The sequence below is a fragment of the Notothenia rossii genome, assembly GCF_949606895.1.
Source record: "Notothenia rossii genome assembly, chromosome: 3".
NCBI lineage: Eukaryota > Metazoa > Chordata > Actinopteri > Perciformes > Nototheniidae > Notothenia > Notothenia rossii.
In genome coordinates this window covers 76,919,345-76,946,432 of record NC_136901.1, presented here as the reverse complement: position 1 = coordinate 76,946,432, position 27,088 = coordinate 76,919,345, and the positions used below count along the sequence as shown (strand labels likewise).

At 40.3% G+C, this 27,088-nt stretch overlaps 1 protein-coding gene across 2 annotated transcripts; it reads left to right on the top strand.

The window, feature by feature from the left end:
* Positions 1–818: 818 nt before the first annotated feature.
* On the top strand, positions 819–27,088 carry slc43a1a (solute carrier family 43 member 1a). Of its 2 annotated transcripts, none has more exons than XM_079670909.1 (15): positions 819–998; positions 8,024–8,182; positions 9,007–9,196; positions 10,102–10,157; positions 11,421–11,497; positions 19,501–19,593; positions 20,085–20,218; positions 20,343–20,476; positions 21,839–21,985; positions 22,086–22,115; positions 22,213–22,348; positions 22,562–22,691; positions 23,077–23,150; positions 23,544–23,667; positions 23,762–27,088. In XM_079670909.1, exons 2-15 carry the CDS (start codon positions 8,029–8,031, stop codon positions 23,957–23,959), a joined length of 1,677 nt encoding a protein of 558 aa, XP_079527035.1. In that variant the 5' UTR covers positions 819–998; positions 8,024–8,028; the 3' UTR covers positions 23,960–27,088. The 2 variants fall into 2 exon arrangements, with proteins under 2 accessions (XP_079527035.1, XP_079527034.1); XM_079670908.1 differs by having other exon boundaries at positions 8,019–8,182.

Sequence of the window (27,088 nt, the reverse complement as noted above, 5' to 3'; positions counted from 1 at the left end):
CAACTATGGCAAATGCTCTTTATCTTAGACATGGAAAACTGGACAGTTCCCTGTAGAGCCCAGCAGGGAGCAGATTTCCCTTTGCGGAGGGAGCACAGTGAGAGTGAATGAAAAGACTAATGCTTTTGTGTGGGAACCAGAATTACAAGAGCTGAGCTGCACATACATGCTTACATGCTTGAAAGTCTTACTCATACGTGAAGTTAAGCTGGATCTTCTCTTTTTGTACCTTCACTTTTCAGGAAATCATTTTCTAGATATGTTGTGCTTTATTAACAACAGCCTCTATCAATTATGTATTTTATGAGCTGGAGGGTGTTGTGAATTGGGAATCTTGGATGCCAAATATCATGCAAAACCCTCATAAATCTGAGGGTCTTGATGCAATGGCAAATCGCCAGATTTCAATGTTGGCTTCAAAGCTTTTTATTTATGACTTTTTATAATCTTATTTCCTTTATTTGTTACTTAATATGTAGACTCCACCCCAATTCAGATTCAAAAAAGTTCCTTTTGAATAAAATATCTATTTTACACTTTAACTTACTTGGCAGTAAGTAAAATATCTGAATTATTATTCTACTACTGCTTCCTTGTTTAGTAATGTTATTACATATTAAAGTTAATTTTGTAATAGATAGCAAACGTTTTATTTCTATCATTTGTTTCATGTTTCACATTTGGAGTAAAAACGACTTCAGTCCTGTCCCATTAGGTGGGGAATGACTCCACTCCACCCGTTGAAAGAGGGAGGGAATTAAAAGTCAAATTAGAAAAAGAGGGGGAGTCTGCGTAAAACTAGAGAAAGAAGTGTGGAAGTTCTTAAAGACTACAAGGGATCCTCCTCCACAAAAAAGGGAAGCAGAGAGAGGCAACGCTTTAATTCACTGCCTACAAGAACAACACTCATCTGAGAGCACTTTGTCTTCCTTATTTTCTCCTCTCAGTGAGCAACAAACACTTTTACTTTTTTCCCTCTGAGAAGACCCACAACTGACGTAAGTAGCCCATATGAGTTTTTACACTTTGTTGGTATGTTGGTCAATAATGTGTCTATATAAGGCTTATAAACTGTAGTAACGTGTGTGTGCGTTTTCGGGGAGTGACGCGGCAGCATGACGAACAGGCAGTAACACACACGTGGCATGAAACTGAAACTTTTAGCCCACGTTAGATAGTATAAAACAGTCCGTTTGCCTACACAGTCTGTAGACATTAAAGCTGATAAGGCTGATTCAATTTTTGGCGCGTTCACAGAAAGCGAGAGTGTCATTAGAAAACAGGAAATTAGAAGTAGTAGCATACCTGAAGATGTTTCGGGAAGTGACCATCCAAATGACTGTTTCTGTGTTTACCTTTCATTGAGTGGAAAACCTCAAATGCTGTCATGTTTACTCATGTGTAATCCTATAAAGTGCACTTAGTAAATTAGACACATGTTTCATTATAGCCTATCATTTAAAGGTAATTACCAGAAGCAGTGATCGCAGGAGTGTTTGGGTTAGATAAATGGATGCCCCTTAAAGTCAGATAAAAAAAAAATATATAAAATACAAAACAGATTTTTTTTTTCATTTTGATGAATCACTTCAACAACAACTAAACATTTGAAAGGTGTTTTGTGACATAATTTTTCCTTGTGGCAACTATATTTTGTGATAATTTACATAAATGGACATCGTCGCGTTCTTGTTCCCAGCACTACTACCAATCCCATTTGATTCCATGCCTCTTTCACTGTCACCTGCAAACTGGAAACACGTAGTTATATCCACCACTTTGTTTGGGGGGGGGGGGGGGGGGGGCTTGCTCCGGGACACTGACAGGTCTTTTCAGCAGTCCTCCCGGTAACCAGAGCCCGGGCTGAGGTCATGCCCGCGGAGAGACAGCTGCTCGCCGGCCGGGCAGCCTCGTTGCTGGACTCCACGAGGAACAGAGGCTCCCAGGGCGCGTGGTTTATTTTCTTGGAAACTTGTGAGAGTAAAGAGTTTGCCCTGCAGTCCTTTATGTCCGGCAGAGGTTGATAAACACAACTGGTCAAGGTCAGAAACATCCCTGCAGGGAAAAAAGAGCAACTCAGGATGGGGGCATTAACAGAAAGACTTGAAAGAAAGCAGTTCACGTAATGACTGAAGACTATCATGTTTAAGCCAAATTGGTATACAGAAGAAGTTAAAAAGAAATCGTCCTTATCCACCATAGCCTTTATTGTAAAAGCTCTACACATAGCCTACAAAAACTTTCCTCAGACAGTGGAGTCACTCATGGCAACATTGCATCAGCTACTGGTGCTCAGGTAAACAGAGCGAAGGAATCTCTGGGTAACCATAATAGAAAGGAGCAACTGATACCTTACATGCAGACCAATGCTCTGTTGTTGTGACACCAAGTAGCCATTGCTCCATATTGAATTTAATATGTTGACTCTCTGTGCTATAAGTGTGAATGTTATGTGTGTTTATTGTGTGTTGCAGCCACAGCAAAGCAAATCCAAATCCATGTGACAGTAGCCTCTACTTAGGTCTTCAGTAGACTGTGTCTGTTCATGTTTGAAATCCTGGTCTGTCCAACCGTTCTGCTGCATTTACTCAAAGTGAAAAAAGACAGTTTATCAACCCGATGAAAGAGCATCCGCACCCTCAAATCTGTGCACTTTTTGAATCTTATGGCAGCATCAGACATTTTAATGCTCTATATTTCTATATTCAATCTTTATTTCAGACTCAAGGTCCATATCACATACAAAAAGACAAGACACACATCAATAAATAAGATAAAAAGCTAAACACAAAACAGATCAAAACAAACAGATACAAAACATAAAATCAATCAATTTCTTGCAGTTTTCTGATTGATGCATCTTCTGTGGCTTGTTTTCTGCTTCAGGCCTCCAAGCGTTTAGCCGTGGGACCTTTGTTGCATGTCATGTCTTTCTTTACATTACTACACCTCTGCACTTTTCTTAAGAAATGCTCAAAAAGCAATCTCAAAAGCGAATTGAATAAATTCACTTTTTTTTACAATTTTCATAGTCACTTATTCTGCCATTTGTCAAGGTTTTCTGATTTATTAAAGGCCAAACATTTATTTGAGAATTGTAATCCATCATGAAGACAATCGTTACTTGTCCTTATCGGCTATAGCCTTAGCCCTGATTTCAGACACCCATGGGCCACAAGTTAGCCTGTTTACTGTGCAAATCTACTCTTGTGGTTTAATGATCAGGTTCATTTGTGGATTAAGCATTCACAGGACTGAATGAGCGCCGCCTTGCTCTGTCGCCTCATTGAGAGTTGGGGAGTTGTGTGTGTACTAAAGGGGTTTCCAGACTTGGGTGTCAGTTACACAGAAATCCCCCCTTTTCAAACTCTGTTTTCAGCACAAAGGCAGTTCAGTGTGCTTTAGATAATCGCATTACCAGCGCGAGCACATAGACTGGTAGACACACGCAGAGACAAATCTGTCCCAGTAGATCCTCCTGACTTCTTCCGTACAACACACACACACAAACACACAGATACACACACAGACACCAAAGAGGCACCCTCATTAGTAACTACTTTGTGTTTCCTGTTTGAGGCCTTGATTTGCAGCCCTTCCCCCCGTCTCTCTTCAAATCCAGTGGTTTGACTTTACCTCCCACCAGTGGCAGTCCTACGGGGTGGCACGGGGTGGCAGCTGCCACCTCAGAAAAATACTTTGCCACCCCAGTTGGCAGCTTCGTTTTGAAAGAAAAGTTGTGGCTCATCGGACATTTATGAGAGAAAATATCTGATGTCCGAGTGCAAGTGAATGCAGCACAAGACGCGAGCCTTGTAACCCCTCCCCTGGCCCTGGCACGAGCCTGGAAATATGATTGGCGGCGATTTCATTTGAACGGGGGGACAGCGCAAAACCAGAAGCCTTTTGGATCCAAGTAGACGGAAGGAATGAGGTATTTGCGGTCTACAATGACAGAGAAGAGCCTGTCAAGTTTGGCTGTAAGGCAAGGCAAGGCAAGATTATTTATATAGCACTTTTCTGTACGCGACAATTCAAAGTGCTTTACAAAACAATTGAAAATACTTTTTAGGAATACATACAGTAAAAACACATTGGCATATATAATGGAATTTTACAACAGGCATTACAAAGCAAAAATAATAAAATAATAAAAATAAACACCACAGGTATACAATACATGTTTAAAAGGCATAGGCCTACTGTAGTGTGAATATGAGCAGCTCAATTAAAAGCAGCCAAAGAGAAATGTTTTTAGGCTCGATTTAAAAATAGGAAGCGTTTCTGCCGACGTGCATGATTTGGGTAGTTTGTTCCAGATTGTCGGGGCATAATAGCTAAATGCTGCCTCTCCATGTTTTGTTTTTACTTTCGGAACCGATAGCAGACCCGTCCCAGAAGACCTGAGGCACCTTGATGGCTCGTAATTATGTAGGAGTTCAACAATATACTTTGGTCCTAAACCATGTAATGATTTAAAAACTAGCAATAGTACTTTAAAATCAATTATTTGGCCGACTGGAAGCCAATGTAAAGATTTCAGAACCGGACTGATGTGATCCACTCTTTTAATGTAAGTGAGGACACGTGCAGCAGCGTTCTGAATCAGCTGCAGTTTTCTGATGGATTTTTGTGTCAGCCCTGTGAATACACTATATTGCAGTAGTCGAGTCTATTAAAAAGCATGGACAAGCTTTTCTAAGTCCTGTTGTGACATTAGTTTTTTAATCCTCTATATGTTCTTCAGGCTGAACTCAGCATTGAATCAAAACGCACCATAGCTTTAAATCTTAATAAGTTTGTGAGGCGTTTTGCTGAACAAGATGGTAATCGCCACATTCAGCTGTTATAGGCATGCCAACTTGATGCTCTGCTCACGGGTGACTCGATGAACATAACAAACTGTTTAGATGATGACCTTACGTGTGTTCATATATTTTTTTCTTTGTGGGGGTCTGCCCCCAAAAAACAGTTTTAAGTCCTGAGAAAGTCAAATAAGACGTAAAACTTCACTGCCCAGCCAAAAAAAAGTAACCACTTTGATTGAACTAGGCCAGTAGGTAAGGGCTTTCCACTGGATAATAACTTACTGCAGCGATGTATATGTTTTAGTTGAATACACGTTTTTTAACCCTAACTGATGCAGTTAGTCGCTTCTTTAATGTTTGTTCTTTCTGATGTAAAGTCCAGGTTGTAACTGTTTGCAATGAAGTTGTGGGGCGCTGAACTGTTCCTTTGAATCTTTTGATATATGATAGTCATTACTTACTAAGGAGGCTGAGCAAGCATCTTGAGGAACATTCATCATTAACTCCTCCAAAAAATATAGTTTATTTAATAATAACACTGAATATGTGAATGATAACAGTGATTGACAGCTGATAGGAATAATATGATTGTTAATAGTATCATATTCATTCAGACAAACATCGATGAGACAGTTAATTAATGTACTTATTGCAGCAGTCTGCTGGTCTAAGAGTGAAAAAAACTCATTCAGTTATTGTTCAGTTAAAATTCATTAAATTAAGTCTGCCACCTTATATATTTATATTTAAGGCTTTACTGATGTGCCACAATAATGTCACCAAATGTTATTCAGTTAAAATAAATATTGTGGCTTTCCAAGTTAACATTGATTGATATGACTGCGATTAAATCAGCATATACTTCTGCCAGGGGATGCCACCCCTCAAATTCTCCTGCCACCCTCTTGCCACACCATGAATATTTTTCTAGATCCGCCCCTGCACTGCTTCTCTCCACCTCTTCTCTGGTTCCCGCCAAATGGAATTGCTGGTTACTGTGTGTGTGTGTGTGTGTGTGTGTGTGTGTGTGTGTGTGTGTGTGTGTGTGTGTGTGTGTGTGTGTGTGTGTGTGTGTGTGTGTGTGTGTGTGTGTGTGTGTCTGTGTGTCTGTGTGTGTGGTGTGTGTGTGTGGTGTGTGTGTGTGTGTGTGTGTGTGTGTGTGTGTGTGTGTGTGTGTGTGTGTGTGTGTGTGTGTGTGTGTGTGTGTGTGTGTGTGTGTGTTATTTGATTTATACAGTCTATGATCCTGTCAGGGTAGTGGGCATGACTTCACTCTGTGTTTTGGTCACCCGAGTCCAAGGTTACAGTGACCAATGACCTGACCTGTGTCTTTATGTCTATACATGTATGTGTCTGTGTTTGTCTGTTTGTAGTATCAATGCGGTCGGTTTTTCTATAAACTGCCTCACCACTCACCTTTTACCCATTAATCCCAGGCAGTTAATCCCCTAAACTAAGCTGTGGTTACATGCTGTTTAAAGACTCCTTGAATCCAACTTTCAGATTGAAATGTCGTCCTTTTAAGATGCTATCCCTATTTCTAGAACAAAAGCAGACACATTGAGCACTCGGCATTGTTTCTTCTGGGAGAAATAGCTGGTCTGCTGAGAGCACAGTGAGAGTATTTCTGAGGACAATGCAGTGCAAGGTGTCAGGTACCCAACTGGGATTTACAAAACAATGACTGGTCACATGGGCACTCATTAGGCAAACCGAGAGAAGAATGTCCCGTCTCAAGGGGCTTCATTAGGTCTCCCCAGGGAAGTAAACATAATAATTATGTCAGATTTTCAATGGAGAGTAAATAGATGCTGTTTTGTAAATCTTTGTTTTTGTCATATATGTGGAGCGTCTTACTCAAAATGGATCCTTTTAAACTCAAGTTGTATCAACTTCTCATAAAGAGGATCGTCATGAATTATCTAATGCTTCCTTTTATTTTGTTGGCAATATTGTTTGTTTACTGTTCTGTTTGTTCTTGAGGTTCAATCATAAGTCAATCAACAACAAAATAGGCAGAACTAAGCATGTGTTAATCAAAAGTAGCAAAACGTTTACGTTTCATAGTTTTTCTTGTTTTTTTTATGAATGTTTATTAAAGGTCTCAAGTCATGGCCATTTCGATTGATCATAATTCCATTGTTGAGGTCTACTACAATATATTTACATTGTTCAATGTTCCAAACTCACATTGGTTTCTCATACAGCATCTCTGTATAGTATGTGTATTCACTCTCTGTCCTACACGCCTTGTTGGAGCTCCTGCCCCCCCCTCCCTATGAGCCCACTGTGCTCTGATGTGTGTTTATGTGTTACAACGGCGTTTGTTAGCAACCAGAAAAATACACCAGTAATGACAAAAAGATGAGAATGCTGCGTGGGGTCTGGGTGCCGTGTTGGCGGGACGTTGCGGGGCTTGCTGCTCCGCCCTTTGAGACTCGAGGAGCCGACAGTGTGAGCTGTGTCGTTTCCTGGTGTCGTTTCCTGGTTTCTACGTGGGGTCTGCGAGACACGGCAAAACTCAGCCTGAACTTAGCCTGAGCACGTTGGTGGTGTACTGTGAGTGGAGATCCACGTAGCTGCGGCTGAGAAAAGCTCTATGCAAGTCAATGGGACTCCCTGATAGTTGAAAATGTACGCTAAAGGTCCCCCCACTGAGTTTGATAGTGACACCAAGGGATTGTCGTGTTATGCAGGAGCTCCACGGATTGGTCCATTTGGACCAATTGGTCCATTGGGTCGTCGTTACGTCACTTGGTTCCCGGAAGAAAAAAATGGAAAAATAAAAATCTCCAACGAGGCGTCCTGGGGCAGTATGGACAGGTTTTTTTCTGTGTTAGAGTTTTACTCGCTGCAGGGTGTACTTTGAGGGTTTGTGACTGCAGACCGTTTACATGCATAAAAAGCTACATAATAAACAAGGGGACGGGTAATAACTGGAAAAGCATGACATGGGACCTTTAAATTAAATGGTATATTTGACTGACGGATTTTATTTACAATAGTTGAATAGAAATGGATAGATTGCTGATTATAAATAGTTTCTTGTTGAGTTTTGTGTATTTGGATAAAAGCTAATCTAGGAGCCTATGTGGAAGTGATACATTTTATATACTTTGTTGCTGGACAATCATTTACCCACTAAAATGGCCTTACATCGGAAAATGCTTGTTCTACATTAAATGAATTCTCACATGTGTTTCCTCGCAGAGCAGCAGCGATGGCGCCCTCTCTCCTGCAGGCGTACAGGAGGCGCTGGTGGATGGCGGTGACGGCGGTGCTGGAGAACCTGCTGTGTTCGGCCGTGCTGCTGGGATGGGGCTCGCTGCTCATCATGCTGAAGCGAGAGGGCTTCTACTCTCACCTGTGCTCAGGTAAAACCAGCAGCTGTCCATTACTTAACCCTCGATGTGTTTCTCTTAAACAGCTCCCAAAGCATACTCGTCATACTTAAATCACTGTGACACTTTTTGATTTACAGAAGAATTACAGAGGAATGTTATATTTTGTATATCTGTGTTGGTGTTTATAGTCATTTGTATGCTGCAAGTCTTTTTTAGAGTTTTGTTAACTTGGGTCTAGTTGACCTCAAACATGAGTAATACTATTATTAAGATAACATACTGGACATTTGAATACAAGTGAATGACTTGAGCAACTCAAAGGAGTATATTTTTGTTTATAGGTAGCCATTATATCTTGTTAATCATTAAAAGGTTGTCTTAGCTTTTCTATATTTTGATATCTTTATCAAATGTGCAAGCTAATTCAAAGAAAAAGGCTATTTTCCATGTATTTAATTTGTTTTGAAATGGCAATTTGCAATTATTATTTATATTTGTTCAATGTACACTGCACTCAGAGTCTCTGTGACCCTACATAATGACTATTTAAAGCTAATGTCAACTGTGATTTCCAACGTGTATGGCTTGTGATCCCTCAGTTTGGAAGCAGCGTTACTTGGAAACTCTGTGACACTGATTGCATATGTCTACCTGTTGTAGCTCTTTAGAGACATGAGATAGACAATTCTTCCAATACCCAATAAAGGGCAAAGGTTAGAGAAAAGTCTGGAGGAAACATTTTTTGGTAGCAAATCTGGTACCTGATTACTTTCTTCTACACCGTCTGTAGACCCAACGCATGGTCTTTCTCTTTTCATATTCTAACTTTCCCCTGTCTTATCTCGCCCCCACAGTGAATGAGTCCTTAGTCGTGCCTTTGGGTAACTCTTCTGAAGGTGACGTTGAGTGGCTCTACTGCTTGGACCAGGAAGAGATGCTGAATCTGGGCTTCACTATTGGGTCCTTCTTGCTCAGTGCCACCACCCTGCCACTCGGGATCCTGATGGACAGGTTTGGGCCACGCCCAATTCGCCTGGTGGGCAGGTAATGATTGTAAAATAGTCAGAGACATTTCACCATGTTAACTTGTTTCATTATAATTGATAAAAAACCTAAATCCGTTTTTTCACAATTGCTTATTGAAAAGGTGTTGAATTTGTCCTTTTGACAACTTCCGATTTCCTTTATACATTTCTGCGATACTGAAATCTGGAAGGAGAGTAAATTCCTCAACTACTACTGAGGTGATAGACTGAGAAAAAAGTTGACGGCTCACATTCCTAAAATGTTGTGCGAGAATGAATACATTTAGTTGTGTGTGTAGGGGTGTGGGTGTGGGTGTGGGTGTGTCGAGTGTGGAAACGTCCGACCTTACATAAACTTTCAGAATAATTTGCCCTCGGTATCTTCAAAGTGTTACTGTAAAATGTTAAACGCGCAAACACACATTCACTTCCTCCTTCACTCATTCTCTGTTTCGGCAGCTATGAATGGAATTTAGTAGCCATATGCTTTGATAATAAGTTGAGAGCAGATGAAATGTGGTAGAAGATAAGTTTATCGGTTTAACCACAGACAGTTTAGTCTTTGGCAGATAACTAACAAAATAACTGCTGTTCTGTGAATCCTACTTTTAATGTTTTCCATGTATGGAAATATGGTAAAGTGTATTCCAGTCTATCTTTTTTATCTTTATCTTTTTTTTCTCTTTGTCATACTGAACAGTGTCTATTTTGAATCATACTTTCACTAAATAGCGTAGCAGTTGTATGACTGAAGACACTTACTCCAACAGATAGTGCTGAGTAATCTGTGGTATTTCCAACACGGCCCTCTGGGAGTTTTTATACGTCCTACATTGTTCCTTAAAATAATTAAATGCAACTTAATGAAAATAAGATGTGCTATGTAAGAGCTTATTATGTTCTTTTTTTTTACTTTTGTTACAGTTTCTGTTTCGGCCTGTCCTGTGTTATAATGGCAGGGTCTGTCTACAATCCTCAGGGTGAGTACAAACACATAGAGTGAAAAATGCATGTGCCGGATATCGATGAATCAGATCCAAAATGTGAAGTAAGAAATGTTTAGATCTATTTCAGTTATCTTTCAGTTGAGTGTCAGCTTTTAGCACACCATCTGTGGTCATGATTACATGCTGCTTGTCTTGAAGAGCAACATCTTCACGTTTACAAATTATTAATAAATAAAACAACTCACTCACAGCTAAGACAATAAGGGCTACATGAAGCATGCCCTAAATAAAAACATTAAAAAACAAATAAAACTGATATAAGTGGTGCCATTTTTGAAAAAGAAATGACAAAAATGATAGTGAGGTATAAATAAAGTATAATATTTAGCAGCGTAACGCTACATACATAGAACATATGTATTAGTCCAAGAGTAAGGTACAAGTTGATCCAACATTATCTCACAAGTGTAATGACAAGCAGGAATGTGATAAGAATATAAGAAATAAAGCACTGAGAACATACAGGAAGAAGAGTATATACAGGGTATTACATTTCCATATATATTACCACAAACATTTTCTCAGCAGTGACACAAAAGGTCAAAAAGTGTGATCTGTGTGTGGTCAAAGTTACCCATTAGTAAACTTCAACAAGGCAATTGAGCACTTACAGCAGGTGTAATTGGACAGATGTAAAAATAGACCAAACAATCCATATTTCATTTTATCCACATTCTTTACACTCCTTTCTTCACAAATGTCCATCTCACTGTTTGATCTAACCGATGCCTCCGGCTGCAATGGAAACCAGGTAGTTAAGTTTCAGATGTGATTGAAATCAGGATCAGGTTCAATCAGGTTTACCACACTATACACATTATAAAACTAAGTTACTCAGCTGGTATTAAATACACACCAGGAAGTGCCCGTGAGCTACCGAAAAATGCTATATTTACTTCCTGAAGCCTATTTATTTAACTCAAACTGATACTGTAGTGTCACATGTCTTTTCTTGAAGCTATTATTAAATGTCCTATAACTAAACCAGGTAGTTCATAAAGATGGACTTTGAAGGGCGGTTGTACAAACATAACATAAACAAGCAAAAATATAGCAGGAAAAAAAAAATGCTTACTTTTACCTTAATTGTGACTTCAACTTCTTGCTTAATCTTCAAGTGCAGTCAATAAAAGGATTTTAAAAACTTCGGTGGATGAGGTTGAAGACATGTCCTGATTTTATTTTGAGAGAGTTGATTTGAACTCTTCCGTGTTTCTGTTTTATTTTTTAACGCAGACCTGTCAGCGCTCATTTTCTTGGCTCTCTCCTTTAATGGCTTCGGAGGCATCTGTCTGACCTTCACATCACTCACGGTGAGACACAATAATAGACCGATACTTATAAGACCAATGTTTTAAAATGAGATGGATTACATAATCAGTAGCAAATTCTTTCAGATCCTCAAGATTCATCATTGTATATGTACACTGCATAGAGTTAAATTATATTCTTCACCTGTGGTACAAATCTGATCCTTTCTAACTATAACTACTGTTAGTTGTTGCTAAAACAGATCCGGTGTTGTTGTTTTTTCAAGAACAATCAAAAGCTGGCTTCTATCAATGTGTCTATCTTGTTTTGATAGTAAACATATTTCTTGTGAATTTTGGAAGAGACAGTCGCTCATCTGTGTTCGCTCACATTGTTTTGGTAGACAAGGTCCTGCTCATTGATACCTGTATTTTGACGGCTGTTGGGACCTTTGCTGACATTGTAAAGAAAGATAGAGATGAGATAGAGAGGAAAAAAAGAAAAGGAAATTACATTAACCTCTAGGATGGATTGTATTTCAGGAAAACAACATTACACGGTCGTCTCAGACTCAGAGGCTGCACATGTTTTTACACTACAGTATGTACTGTATGTGTCCCTGACCAATTTCAGTAATGTTGTGAGTGTGTCTTATTTCTGTCCTTGAAAAGCTGCCACAAAAGAACACGGACAGTCGTTAAAGGTGCTTTAATTGGCTCCAGGGTTTAAATCTTTAAACGTAATAATAATTCCAGACTCTTAGCCAAAAGGAAACACGTCAATATCTGTCTGTTCCTCCATCTGTCAATGTTTGAGTTGCTAAACATACAAACCATCGCGTGTGAGAAAATGTGAACTCGTCTATTTGATCAAGAATATATAAACAATTCCAGATATCAGCACCGTGAGAGCAGGGCCGGCCCGCAGCACTGGCGTTATAGATTTTCGCCTAGGGCGCAAGATCTGGGGAGGCGCTGCGCTGGTAGAAAAACATTTTTGACCGTTGGTGCTCATCCTAATTTTCGGCCTTGATGTAACAACATTCATAATTAAGTAAATGTAACACCCTTTTTTGACCCCGGTTACACTTTTCATTTGCCCTGTACGATGGGCGCTGTAAGTGATGAAAATGGGGGATGTTGGCTTATCTGGCGCCCGCAGCTCACAGCCAAAGTGCGAGTGAGCTTGGGAGCGAATGAGGGAGAGAGGGAGGGTGCACCGGTACCTGACCGGTACCGGCGCTGTTGTTATTAGAATCTGGTGCTAGCTGCTCTAAAGGATATTAGAAGAAGACGTTTCTACTTACATAATTCTTATGTGGAGGGAGAGTCCTCTCCAGTCAGACTGAGAGGCTGATGACTACAGCTCAGTGAGGTAAAGGACTCTGAGTGTTTAGATAGTTCACTTTAGTCTAAGTTATCTCAGTGGGTCTCAAACGGTTTGGTCACAATTTATGTAAACAAATATTTACAAGGCACTCCTTTATAATTATTGGAATAAAACAGGTTTGAAATCATTTCAATTTATACTATAGGACAGTAAACCAAAAATATTGTTTTAAACTGGAGAGATTAAAAAAAAAGCACGAATAAATAAATGGTAATAGGTCAAATAAGATATGAATGAACAACAAAAATAAAATAAGTTACATTTATTTGTTATTGCTATGGTAGGTTATTGGTTATGTTCACATACTTATTTGATAATAAAATGTAAACCAATCTTTTTCATATGGGTGTTTAGAGTTGTACCCCCTAGATCTAGTAGTAATTCTGCTTAAAGTGCACCAGATTGAAGCATTTTACTTTAAAGGTCACATGTCATGGCCATTTCCACTGATCATAATTCCATTGTTGAGGTATACTAAAATAGAAAAATACTGTGCAATTTTCCAAACTCACATTGGTTTCGCATACAGCATCTCTGTAAAGTATGTGTATTCAGCAGTATTCACTTTCTCCACTAAACGGCTCATTGCAGCTCCTCACTCCCCCCCCCCCCCCGCCCCTCCCTGATTTCCTTGTTTAGCGATACAGAGCCAAACACAGCCAAACTCAACCTGAACACACACAAAGTCACAGCCGAAATAAAAACAATAAGTGTGGCTTGATATTGAGTAAGAAAAAGGTTTATAGGTTGAGAAACGCTGTGAGAATGGGTCTGCAGAGAAAATTTCGCGCGATCCCAACTGTCTTTTATCAGCCTGCAGCACGAGCAGAAATCAGCAGGGCTGCCTGCACTGAGTGTGTGTGTGTGGATTGGTCAATTTGGACCAATCAGCGGGGGCTTAACGTAACGGCTCCGCGGACGTAACGTAACGGCTCCACGGATTGGCCCATTTAGTTCCGGGTACGTGCTTTCGTAAGCACGTACCCGGAATAATTAAATGGATGATGACGTCATGATGAAGTTTCACCAACGAGGCGTTTTGGGGAGGTATTTTCTGTTTTAGAGTGTTACTCGCTACAGGGTGTACTTTGAGGGTTTTGACTCTGCACACCGTTTACATGCAGAAAAACCTTCATAAAACACAAGGGGACGGGCAATAACCGAAAAAGCATGACATGTGACCTTTAAAATGTTAAAAAAAATCTTCCCTGGGGGGAATACCTCCGGACCCCCCTAGAGGATGTGACGTCCACCCCCCATTCTATTGTGTATTCCTTGGATACTCTATTGATCTTTATCTTTTCTATTGTACGATTCTCTGGCTGGGGCGCCAACTCAAATCTCGCCTAGGGCTGCAAATTATCTAGAGCCGGCCCTGCGTGAGAGGGTTATTTTAAAGGATATAAATCACAATTTGTTCCATAATTAGCCTTTTCCTTTCTCTTTTGCTGTAGTTACGTAACTCATATTCTGAGAAAGTAGTAATTTGTGTTCCAGGAATAAATGAGCAGGAAAGTTTTAGTAGCTGAGAGTCTCAGCGTGGTTGGAGCCTATATTTGTGTCAGCTGAGGAAACATTATATGCTGCGACTGGGAGCTGTGTTTGTTTACACTCACGCCAGGCATGTGTGTTTGTGTGTGATGTGTCAGCTGGTACCAACATTATCAAGTGTTTTTATTGTTGCTGCCGCCTCCTGTGTCATGGCAGGTATTCCGGTATGTGTGTGCATGTCCCAGAGTCCCAGCACACGACCTTTCCAAAATGGAAACTCCCAGTTGTGTTTCCACCAATAACGGCCCGTTAATGATAACACACCCTCCCCGAAGCTCGGCCCCTGCACCTCTATTCAAAACACTCAAGGACATGCTTTCTGTAGTCTCCTCAGTTACCTCTCTCTTATTCCTTTGTTCTTTTTTCCCATGTTCCCACTCTCTTATATTCCACTGTTCTGCACAGCAGTCAGCAGAAAATCAATGCAGAACCTTTTCAACTCTGCATGACTGTGCGTATGTACACACGTGGTGGCTTGGTTATGTACATACAGGAGACGGACATGAAACATGTTTAGATAAGGAAGCTGAGTATAGACAGATGACCCTTGCCGGTGACTTTCCCCCCTGTAGCCTCGCTCTGTGGAAAAGAAAGCAAGGCTCTCAGTCTGGGGATACCTTTAAATAAATATTCTGCTCCTTTCAACTGTTACCATATATCTCACTGAGACGGTTTTCAATGTGAATCTGAAAGGGCTGTTTAACTAAAGAAACATATAAGGAATTGTTTGCACCGTGTCACAAGTTATGTTAGTTTTTTTATTTGAGAGAATTGAAATCCCAACAACGTTGTTAAACGAAATAATTTGCCAAGGCGTTATGTTGGGTTATCCATCTGTCTGTCCGTGCGTTCCATCTCTTCAAACATTATCGCTAAGGAAGACAATTTCTTTAGATTTGGTGCAAAAATTTACTTAAACTCACGGATGATCTGTTTAGAAAAGATGGCTTCAAAGGTCGAGGTCACTGGGAGCTCACAAACTTTATGGGCTTACTCAACAATGTATTCATGTTTATTAGTGCAATCTCACATAAATGTCAAGGATGGAAAAATGGCATGTTGATGGAATTAAGTTCATAGCTTTACCAAGTGGATCATATGTTCTGTATATATTTATCCAGGTGGTGCCTTTTCCACCAACAATTGGCTTGTAAGAGTTCTACAAAGGTTGTATTGATACCAGTACATTTTCATAGGCAAACACACCATGTGACACACACACCATGTGACACACACACACCCACACACACACTTGAGTAATTTCCAACTCCTCCCTCCTCTGTGTCCCTGTACGACCTCTGTATCTCTAATTGGGTTTGGTGTACCGGCATTGACTGACCTCCACACTGTTGTTGTTGTTGCTCTGAAACAAATGATGGCATGGTTTAAAGTCTGAGAGATATACGCACACATACCCTCATCATTAAAATCATATGCTTTACAGAAATAGCTCAGAACACAATAATCTCTGTTACTGCATAAGGACAACACTTTCCCAAGTCAGTTAATGAGGGCAAACCTCCCGATTCAGATGCTATGATATCTGTTTCGGTAGAATGTAGCACTTTATAATATAGAACAATACAATTTGAACAATCATAATCTTTTTCCAATTCCGGCAGAAATCACACATCATGATTGCTTTTGCTTAAAGGAAAGTTTTGAATGTTGATAATGAATTAATCTGCCTGTGTGACCTTGATCAAGGTAGTCAACTCCTCCTTACCCTACAGAGCACTGGTGTTATGTGCACATTCATTTGTGTGTACTAATAATAACATATCAAATTATGTTGTAACTAATTGGCAGAGAAATATATATTTCGAAATGAATTACAGCAAAAAGGCCGAAGGGTTTTACTGAAATAAGGCAGTGATGAAAATGTTAAATGAATAACACACCAGCAGTTCAGCTGAACAGGGGACACAACGAAACATTTCTAGAGAGCTCAAATAGCCCTCTTTAAAATCATACAGAAGTTCAGTTTGTGACACGATTTAAAAACTATTTTGTGTGCTTTTGTGAAGGAATGGATGAAAAAATTTGAAAGTAAAAATGTTAAATAGAACAACATAATAGAGGGTTACATTTTTTATAAATGTTAATAAGATGCAATTATCATCTTGTTAAAGGTCCATATAATTGTAAATTCTTACACTGACAGTCTCTAACTGAAAGAGGGATCAGAGACTTTGATGCAGGCGCAGTGATGTTCAATCTACTGGAAATGGCAATTTAAAAGGCGTTCCTTAACTGGAAATTCTGAAAAAAACCTTTGATACATGTCCAAATCTTGTGCTAGACTCATTCACCTGTGCGAACACACCCTTGTGGTTTCCTTGTCACACACAGCCCTTAACTACCCTTAATGGTGCATGTTAACTATGTACGGTACATCTTTTATCGTGTATTTCCCTTTGTCAATGAAGGAAGGTGGACAGTCTTCCTGCTCTTACTCTAAATGATTTAGGGTTGCCCTTCATCTGCATTGGGGCCTGTCTGATCACATGCTAGTGAGAAAAGTGCTCTAGGCTATTTCTCACTGCTTGTTACGAGGGCTGTCAGTCGTCTGCATGCTAACTTTGGTCTAAGCTAGAAAGAGAGGCTCTTTTTAAATGTACTCGACAAATGGAGCCCATTACCGGGAATTTGGTATACTAGTTTGGGACAAATACAAGAAACCAGTCAAACATGAGTCCCACGTTGTAGTTTGAAGTTTCCAGACAGGGCAGTTGAACCACCGCCATCTTTACATTGGACTATTATATTTTGTGTTATATAAGTGTATTGCAGCTGGACACTCCGCCAGCGCTGTGAAGAATAAGGGTTTGAATCCATGAACAGTGTGAAAGGGCTGCAGAGGATTGAGGTGGAGAGAAGAAGCATGTGCTAATCAGCTGTGGTTGAGTGTTTCATGCTGGGATCTCCATAGAGAGAGGGGGTGCAGCTGCAGCTTGGGGAGATCAGTCAAATCTACAAAAATGTTCTCCCACTACCTCTGTTTTTTGCTATTTCTATCCTTGCTTATTTTCATGCACGGCTCTTCTTCTTTCTCACTCTCTCCTGTTCCCTTTCTCTTCCCATTCCCCATATCAAAATCTCACTGCTCATTAAGCTACCATTTGGCCTGTTCTCTCAGCGATTAAAGTCTTAATTAAACCCGATGTCAAAGTCTTACAACACCCAAGTGAGCGAGCACAGCAGGAGTAGAGCCTGAACTGATTTGTCGTGACAAGCGAAAGGCCAAATCTCCAGTTGTGTGTGACTTCCTGACTTCGGTTGACCCTATTGTTGCCTCCACAAAGGCCACGTGTTTGTCTCGTTGGCATTAGCATGCAGAACATGTGCTGCAAGGCTCTTTTTGAAAAATATATTTATTGAAAACTGCCCAAACACCAGTGGTGACAGTCCCGCCTGCTGCTGGCACATGCACACTACACGTGCAAACACACATGCAGACGCACATTTCACACTTTTTCTTTACTTTCCACCTCACATACAGATTTCTCAGACACACTACTGCACCTCTGAAAGCAAATATCACTTATCTGACATTTCACATGGCCAGAACATCTTTGCTTTAAGATATGTATACTGTCCTGTGTGCTCAGAGGCTCCTCTCGGCTACGTTCAATAAACCTCCGCAGCCAGAGAGTCCAGCGCTTTACATCTCATGGTCACAGTTAGACCGTGAAGTATTTGGATTCTCAGAAGCGCTGAAAGGGACGGGTGTTCAGCGGGATGTTTTTCTCATCTCACCCTGACAGTTGGGCTCGCTTTTGAACATCCTCAGGAAAGCTTCTTTTTTTTTTTTCCTGTTTACCTGCAGACCTCTTTGTGTCAGACTTAAGAGTAGATCTTTCTTCCGCCTGCGACAAAAACACACACACGAACATATTAGTCTGCCAGCCACAAACAGTCACCACAGCCTAATCTCCAAACAACAGCATGGACACCACACACCAAAACTTCTACAAAGAAAAGTACACATTAGTTCTCACCGTCATTTAACACTTAAGATCTTACTGGACGTAGGAGGCAGAACAACTCTAGAAATCCTTAAGGGGTTATACAATTCCTGGAAAGCCTTTATTGTAAGTTATTTTAATGGTTTGTGGCTCCCCAGAGACTTGTGTCCTGGTGACCTTGGGGTCAGGATGCATACCAGCAAGCTGCAGATTTATGCTGCGGCTGAATTCCTCTTTCCCCATGTTTTAGTTAATTAAATTAGTTTAAAGTGTATTATTGTCACAGCGTTCCCAATTTCCCAACTCTGACTTGCCATCATGTGGTCCAGCGTCAGTAAGTGAGGAAAGGGCAGACTGGGAGGACAAATGAGGCACACTGACCCTACAGGATGAACTCTGACCCAGCGGGGAGATTAGGTGACGTCAGTAGACGTTTGTAAAAACCTGGTCAGTGTTGAGAGAGAATAGTGAGCTTGTCATGCAGCGCACCAAAAATCCCATACATGTGATTTTATAATCGTGATTGACCCTTTTACAACTCGAATCAAAGGACACTGAGTGGGCCGCCAGCACAATAGGTCATTGTTACATTGTTAAGCTTCTTAATACTGTAAATAGGTCGACCTAATATATGATGCGTTAGTGCCTGGTGCCCACCACCTTGTTTCCTTTGCTGTGTGTCATGCGTGCCCCCTGGCTGGGTCCACTGAACCCTCAGAAGTTCTTTGATAGCTGCCTATAGATCGGCTTCCAAGTGTTTAATCCCAACTCAAAGAATGGGTTGAAAAAGCAGGAATAAAAACGATGGAAGGGTGTCTAAGTAAAGCTTAGTCTGCGTTTGAATTATAGGGTCAGTGAGAACAAAACCTGGGTCATGGTTTTGGTTCTTGTTCCCTCACGACATGGAAACTAATATTTCTTTAATGAGTCTGCTCTGTGGGGCGAGAGAAGTGTGACAAGGTGCAAACGCCAGAGGCAGGAACCCTTCAAGAGGAACTCCCGCCTGCTTCATCCTGCTCACACAAAGCAGCTTTCTGCCCTCTGCTGGTCAAAATAACATACTGCGTCAGCCCATCAATGTTGCATACCACAGTATTGTATTTCCTATTGTGAGGTGAATATGATTGATCAATAACTAACATATGTTTCCCCTGCAGCTGCCCAACATGTTTGGTTCTCTGAGCTCCACCATCCTGTCTCTGATGATCGGCTCCTACGCCTCCTCTGCTGTCACCTTCCCTGGAGTCAAGGTAAATTACAAAGCATATGTTAAAGATCACTTTGTACAACATAAATGGACACTTGTATTGACCCTTAAGAATACATTGAAGAGCATTTTGGGATGTATAACATTTTAGAGCATTATTGCAATATAAAGACAAATTATCACATTTATTTGTATTACTTCTTGTTCTGACATTCTTAGATGTTTCCTTGAAGTCAAACACAATGTAAATCTCTGTGCCTTTACATTTCACAGCTGCTTAAATTAAGACATTAGCATTAACACTTGTCGAATTGAAAAGGGTCTTTTGTAGTGATAAAACCACAGATACAAATCTCATGACTGCCACTCCCCTTAGCTCTACATGTTGCTTTAAGTGTTTTTCAGTGAATTAACCATGTGAATGCTACATTCACACTTTCCCCATTACCTAACAAGCAAACATAACAAAAACAACTCAAAGCAAATTCCAGATGCTTAAACAATCTGACGACCCTTCCACTCTCTTTTTACCAGCTCATCTACGATGCAGGTGTGTCCTTCAGCGTGATCATGTGGGTTTGGGCAGGCCTTGCCGGGTTTGTCTTCTTCAACTGTTTCCTCAACTGGCCCACTGAAGGCTTCCCAACCCCCGACGAGGTAGACTACAGGTGAGTGTGAACGCCAGTTGATCGCCTTATCTCTTGGAGATACCAAGGCACAAGCATGTACATCAGAAGAGCGGACCTTTACTTCAACCTCAATGTGTGTGTGTTTGTGTGTTAATAATAACAGTAAGATCCTCACACTGCAAGAGACGCCTTCTTCTGACCAGAAGATTGTCGCAGAGAGACTCAGCGAGAAAAATGGAGATATCCGACGCTCCACAGAGAAACTCCCTAATGGAACTGACTTTGATTCTGCACCCAGTAAGTCAACAAACACAACTAATATTCTCTCTGCTTTTATATCAGCGCCTGCCAGTCTGTGGTCAAATTTGTGGTTTTACTTATGAAGGTTCTTTAGTGAGTAATATGACCTGGAAATATCACATTTGTAGCTAAGATAAGAGCTGGTTGAATTTTCCAGATACTTAATTATTGCCTTAGTGTTTCCATTCTGAATCTCTGTAACAAGGTAAGAAGATAATGCCGTCCCACAGTTCCTTCTAGCAGCATAATATGTAGCCTAGTAAAAGTACAATCAAAGAAGTCCTAAGTCCTCATGATTTCTCCTTCACATCAAAACTGGGTGTAGATTAGCTCCCACATTTTTAATCCTAGCTCAAAGAAAATGCTAGAAGAAAGACGGTAGCTTAGTCTGTGTTTGAGCGACAGGGTCACTGAGGACACAACCGGGGTCATGGCTTTGTTTCTTGTTCCCTCACGACATGGAAACAAATTTTTCTTTAATGAGTCTGCTTCGTGGGGAGAGAGAGAAGTGTGTGCAAAGCCAGGGGCAGGAACAGTTCACGGAGTCTGTGTTCCCCGGCTCACACAAAGCAGCTCTCTGCCCTCTGCTTGTCAAAAGAACATACTACATCTGGATACAAAGACTGTCCAGAGTCAAGACAGCCCATATATTTTACATATGGATGTAAAATTAGGTGCTTGTTTCCCTTCAGATTTTCTTTAAAATACGTTTTAGAGGCTCACATGGCCATTTATAATAAAAGTTCTTACAGAAGGTTTCTTAAGTTACTTCTGTCTACATTGTTAATCATTTAGTTATCCCTCTGATATATCATTAGACTAGGGCTGCTCAATTATGGCAAAAATCATAATCTCGATTATTTGGATCAATAATTGATGTCACGATTATTAAAAACGATTATCCATTTACTTTGAAAACATCAATTTATTGTCAACAGTGTGTTTTTAACAGTGGATTACCCTGAACGTTAAGTATAATTCAACTGAAAAACCAATAAAAAAAATATTTTAAAAATAATTAAAAAAAATAATTTTATTTCAATTATGTTGTTTTCATAATCGTTGCAAGCCAAAATCGTAATTGTGATTAAAATAGGATTAATTGAGCAGCCCTACATTAGACCCTTTGACCTTTGATCTAAAGATATATCTGAGAAGGGGTCACTAAGAAAGGAAGGCTGTTCCCCTCGTCGGGATGTGACCCCTAAGATGGGAACCACCAATTTATACTGTATGATAAAACTGCTTTCCTGAAAGACTGACAGACTCAATGTTTTACAACGTTTACACTCTGATAAGAAAGGTAATCTCTAATATGCATATAAATGTAAATAAATGTACTTGCGTCTCGTCTGTCAGAGTCTCCTCCCTTCCGCCGGTCTGTGTTCTCGCCCATCTTCCTGTGGAGTCTGGTGACGATGGGGATGTCCCAGTTGAGGATCATCTTCTTCATGGGAGCGATGAACAAGATGCTGGAGTTCATGGTCTCCCACGGTGAAGAGTCTTGTGAGTTTCGAACCGCTAAGCACTTTCCCAGCCATTTTATTGTTATCAAGAACAAAAAAAAACATTTACTGACAGAGTGGTGTTTATTTTTACATTTCAGCATCTGACAAGCTCGCGAAAGAAGAGAAAGGTTAGTAATGGAATGCTACGGCTTTAATTTGTATAATTTCTCCGGCATATCCTTCTATTTTCTTTATTCTTATTTGCTTGAATGTCTTGTTCTTCAGTGAGTTTCTACTCGTCCATCTTCGGCACACTGCAGCTGCTGTGCCTGCTCACATGTCCTCTGATTGGATACATCATGGACTGGAGGATGAAGGATTGCACCGATGAGAAGACTGTCCCCCCAGGCACAGAGCAGAGGTACATGTTTGAGATCAAATCAAACTAATAATTACCAACAGAAAACACAAAGGTGACTAACAATTGAGAATGCCCTTTTCAAAAGAGAAATACATTGACATCTTTGGTAGTCAACCTCCTATTCTTTAGTTTGTATTCTCAACGATATATATTGGATGGTGTCTTCGAGAATAACAATAATGTTAAAACCCCTCTCTGTCTGTTCCCCATCAGGCAGACTAGTTTACCCACGAGAGACCGTAAGATCCAGAAAGTGACCAACGCCATGAGGGCTTTCATTTTAACCAACCTGCTGCTGCTCGCCTTCGGAATCTGCTGCCTCATCGACAACATGCCTCTACAGGTAGCACAAACACCTCAAAACACATCATGGATGGCTTACTGGGCACTAACCTATGGGCCCATAGTGTCAGACATAAGAAATGTTACTTTTAGAGACATATAAAAACTACAGTGGTATAATATAACTACAGAGACACCAAACTACACCATAAAATCACAAATTAACCAAAAAGTGAGCCACCAAACATCTACCAAGACACACATTACTGTCCATGTACAGAACACTATTATAAAGACACTGGATTATCTCTAAAACTAAAAAACCACTACAAAGTCTGTGTCTGCGGTCCAGTGCCATAATTACACATTATGGTAGACAGAGTAAACAAGTAAAGATAAACAGTCCCCGTTGATTGTGTGGCTTCTTTTCTCCTTCTCTACCTCAGATCCTGACCTTCATCCTCCACACGATGGTCCGAGGCTTCATCCACTCCTGCTGCGGAGGACTTTATGCTGCTGTGTGAGTGCAGCACTGCTAATTCATCAAGCTACTACATCTAACTCCCTGTTAAACACATTCACAGCCAAAAAGAAGTTGAAAAGCAAACCTTAGGGGGGGATGTTTCACAAAGTGCACGCCAAACGAAATAGTTCTAAGTGGCTTACAATTTAAGATATTTCTATTAAATGATATTTGAGCCACATGTCTTGACAAAGGGGATGCTGCATTATATGTGTCAAACATTCACACCACTGAAACATATTATTTTGACAACAATTAGGAAAGTATGGCATTAAAAAGGTAAACTTCTTTAATGGAGTGTCTTTGTTACTTAACCTTTTCTTTTGTAAATTGGGGCTCATTTAATTAGGTGCTTCAAACTCTTGGTAACCACGTGATTCTCTCCCACAGATACCCGTCCAACCACTTCGGCACGCTGACAGGCCTCCAATCCATGATCAGCGCTTTGTTTGCTCTCCTGCAGCAGCCGCTCTTTATCGCCATGGTCGGACCACTGAAAGGAGACCCCTACTGGGTGAGGACATTCGCTCTTCTCTAACTCCACACACTTGCAGCGAGTTACAAAATAAATGAACTTTGTGACTGAAACTGTAACTTTCTTCCATCAGATAAACCTGGGCCTGATCCTCTTCTCCTTGGCTGGCTTCCTGTTACCGGGCTATCTGTACTACCACCGCAGACAGCTGATCAGGGAAAAGAAGGCCAACGACAAGAAGGCGGCCGGACAGGAGATGCAGGCGCTCAACGAGAATGAGACCAACGGATACAAACCTCACACTAACGGGCTCCATGCTGCAGAGGCTTAGAGCGGCCACACAGAGCACAGAGGGCCTTGTAGGTGCCTTCAGAATGAGCACCAGTAATCTACGCATCCATATACACTCACTGGCCACTTTATTTGGTACACCTGCTCATTAACGCAAATATCGAATCAGCCAATTAAACGGCAGCAACTCAATGCTTTTAGGCATGTATACATGACATGGTCAAGATGACCTGGTGAAGTTCAAACAGAGCATCAGAATTGGGAGGAAAGGTGATTTAAGTGACTTTGATTGTGGCATGGTTGTTGGTGCTAGACAGGCTGGTCTTGGAGTAATTTCAGCAACTGCTGATCAACTGGGATTTTCACGCACAACCATCTCTAGGGTTAACAGAGAATGCTCAGAAAAAGAGAAAAGAACAGTGGCGGCAGTTCTCGAAGGATGCCAGAGGTCAGAGGAGAATGGCCAGACTGGTTAAAAATGATAGAATTGAGCATCGTTTAAACGCCACAGCCTACCTGAGTATTGTTTCTGACCATGTCCATCCCTTTATGACCACAGTGTGCCAGTCTTCTAGTTTCTATTTCTAGCAGGATAACGCGCCATGTCACAAATATCAAATCATCTCCAACTGGTTTCTTGAACACGACAATGAGTTCACTTTACTCAAATGACCTCCACAGTCACCAGATCTTAATCCTATAGAGCACCTTTGTGGTGGAACGAGAGATTCACATCATGGATGTGCAGCCGACCGATCTGTCGCAACTGCGTGATGCTATCATGTCAATCTGGACCAACATCTCTGAGGAACGTTTCCAGCACCTTGTTGAGTCTATTCCACAAAGAATGTATGCAGTTCTGAAGGCAAAAGGGGGTCCAACCAGGAACTAGCAATGTGTACCTAAATAGTGGCCGGTGAGTGTATATTTCGTTGTTCTAGTTGTGTTTTGGTCACTGCTGGTGTACATTTAGCTCACTACAAACCAAACCACAGAGAAAATAGGAATCCTCATGTTTCATTATGTCTTTCAGTTCCTTGTGATTTCGGTAGATGTGTCATCATCATTTATTTATTTATTTTGGAAATAAGTGTCGAATAGCCAAATTACTGTGATTTTAAGCCATAGATTTCAATATCTACCACACACAAAGAAACGTGCACACGCCCTTTGACAGACTGTGTGTTAGGTTGTGAATATCATGGTACTTGAAATTCTATAATATAGTTTTAGAAATCGCCTGATAATCATTACAATCCTCGCTAAAACCAAAGAACAGCTTGAAAATACTTGGAAAGTTGCACTTTTTACTTCAGTATTGTTTCAAAAGTGTGCTTAATGAAGCAAACTTTTTGTGTATTGTGCTGTTTCTACTGTACACCCTCCGGTTAAAGAAAACTATACTTATATATGTGTAAAACAGATCATAAGCGTATCAAAGACAATATAAAGCGTTTGAACATCTAAATACCAGACTTCTGTACATGTAAAGAAGCATTTGAGGTCATTTCAGAGCACAAGTTATTCACACACACACACACACACACACACACACACACACACACACACACACACACACACACACACACACACACACACACACACACACACACACACACACACACACACACACACCACGCAAACGCACAGATAGGCTGGTTGTAGAGACACCATATCTACCTCCTCTGTTTCATTTTTTTTGTACTGTCTCTCTGCAACCGACCCCCTCATCTGTTCATCAATGTTTTGTTCGCATTAGGAACAATTAATCATATTATTGTTAAATACCTGAAATGAAAAATGAACCAAGTACATCATTTCTTATTGTGCATTCATCACAGAGGTATTGCTTAGTCAGCCCTTGCATTTCTGGATTTTTATATTTAAATGTTTTTTTATATAAAGGAAAAGTTTGTTTTATGGAACATTCACAAGGAATAATATGACTGACTTAAAATTCTGGCACACAGTGTCAATGTTTTTGATCACTTCGTACTGCTTTATGCACAGAAATGAACTAGTGTGTGTATAAAATATGTATTTAAGTGTATTTTTTTACTCTAGCTGCATTAGCTTTAAAAGGGAAGCGTTTGTTTCATCAACAGTTATTTTTGTAGTGTGCTTATCATAAATGAAGCTTAGATGATTGATTGTGTATTCTGCGTTCGCCTTTTTTTGTAAACAAACCTCCATCAAATAGTTTTTTGTAAATATAACTGAGGTGCGCCTTGTATTTTATCACATATTCTGCTTGCTTTACTATATATGGGTGTGTACAGTATATCAACCGATGGCTTTGGTTTAACATGCTTTTTAAATTTGATTGTTCTGCTTGGATTCCCAAAGTCACATCAAAAGGACACTGTTTCAGCCAGCAGTAGATCAAAACAGAAAATATATATTATCCCAAAGTGACAACAAATGTGTGTATACATGTTTGATCTGAACACAGCAACAGTAAAGTGTAGAGTTATTGAATCAATTGTACAATTTTAAATGTTTTGACTATTATTTTCAGTGTGAAGTGTGCTTTGGATGTTTTTCGTCCTGGTCTGATGCATTTCTTTCCTGATTTTTTTGTCGTACATAAAACGTTTTAGCTTTTTGAATTCCTGCTCACTTGCCATGAAGGAGATTGTGTTTTGTTTTAACCCTGTGCCTTTGCTCCTATCTTGCCTTTATTTCAACAGATTTGAATGTAAGATGAATGCCTCTGCCAAACATCTTTCTAGGTGAACCAAAGCCAATGAGTAGCTTGATATGTTGAGTGCATTACAATAAGAGTTGGTGAGGTTCTCCAGTTTGGCTTATGTCATTACTTTCCTCTTGTACAGTATTTTGTAATGTTTGAAACATATGAACCAGCAATTCCAGCAACTACTGACTTGTCTGTACCTCTGCAAGTTTCCATAAAGGTCAATAAATAATTTGTCAGACAACAGTAATTTGCTGTCTGAATCCTTGGGTTGAAGTTTAGTCAACATCTCTGATATCCTCTACTACAACAACAAAACATCCTTTGCCTTGTCTGTATTAAGACCAACACATAAAGTGGCGTATCTTATTTCCTTACCCTTGGGGGTTGAAGTGTAAAAGTGTGTCTTCTTTCCTTCCATAACTATATCCAGCTTCTGCATTTGTTAAACAAATAAAATAATAATTGTAAACA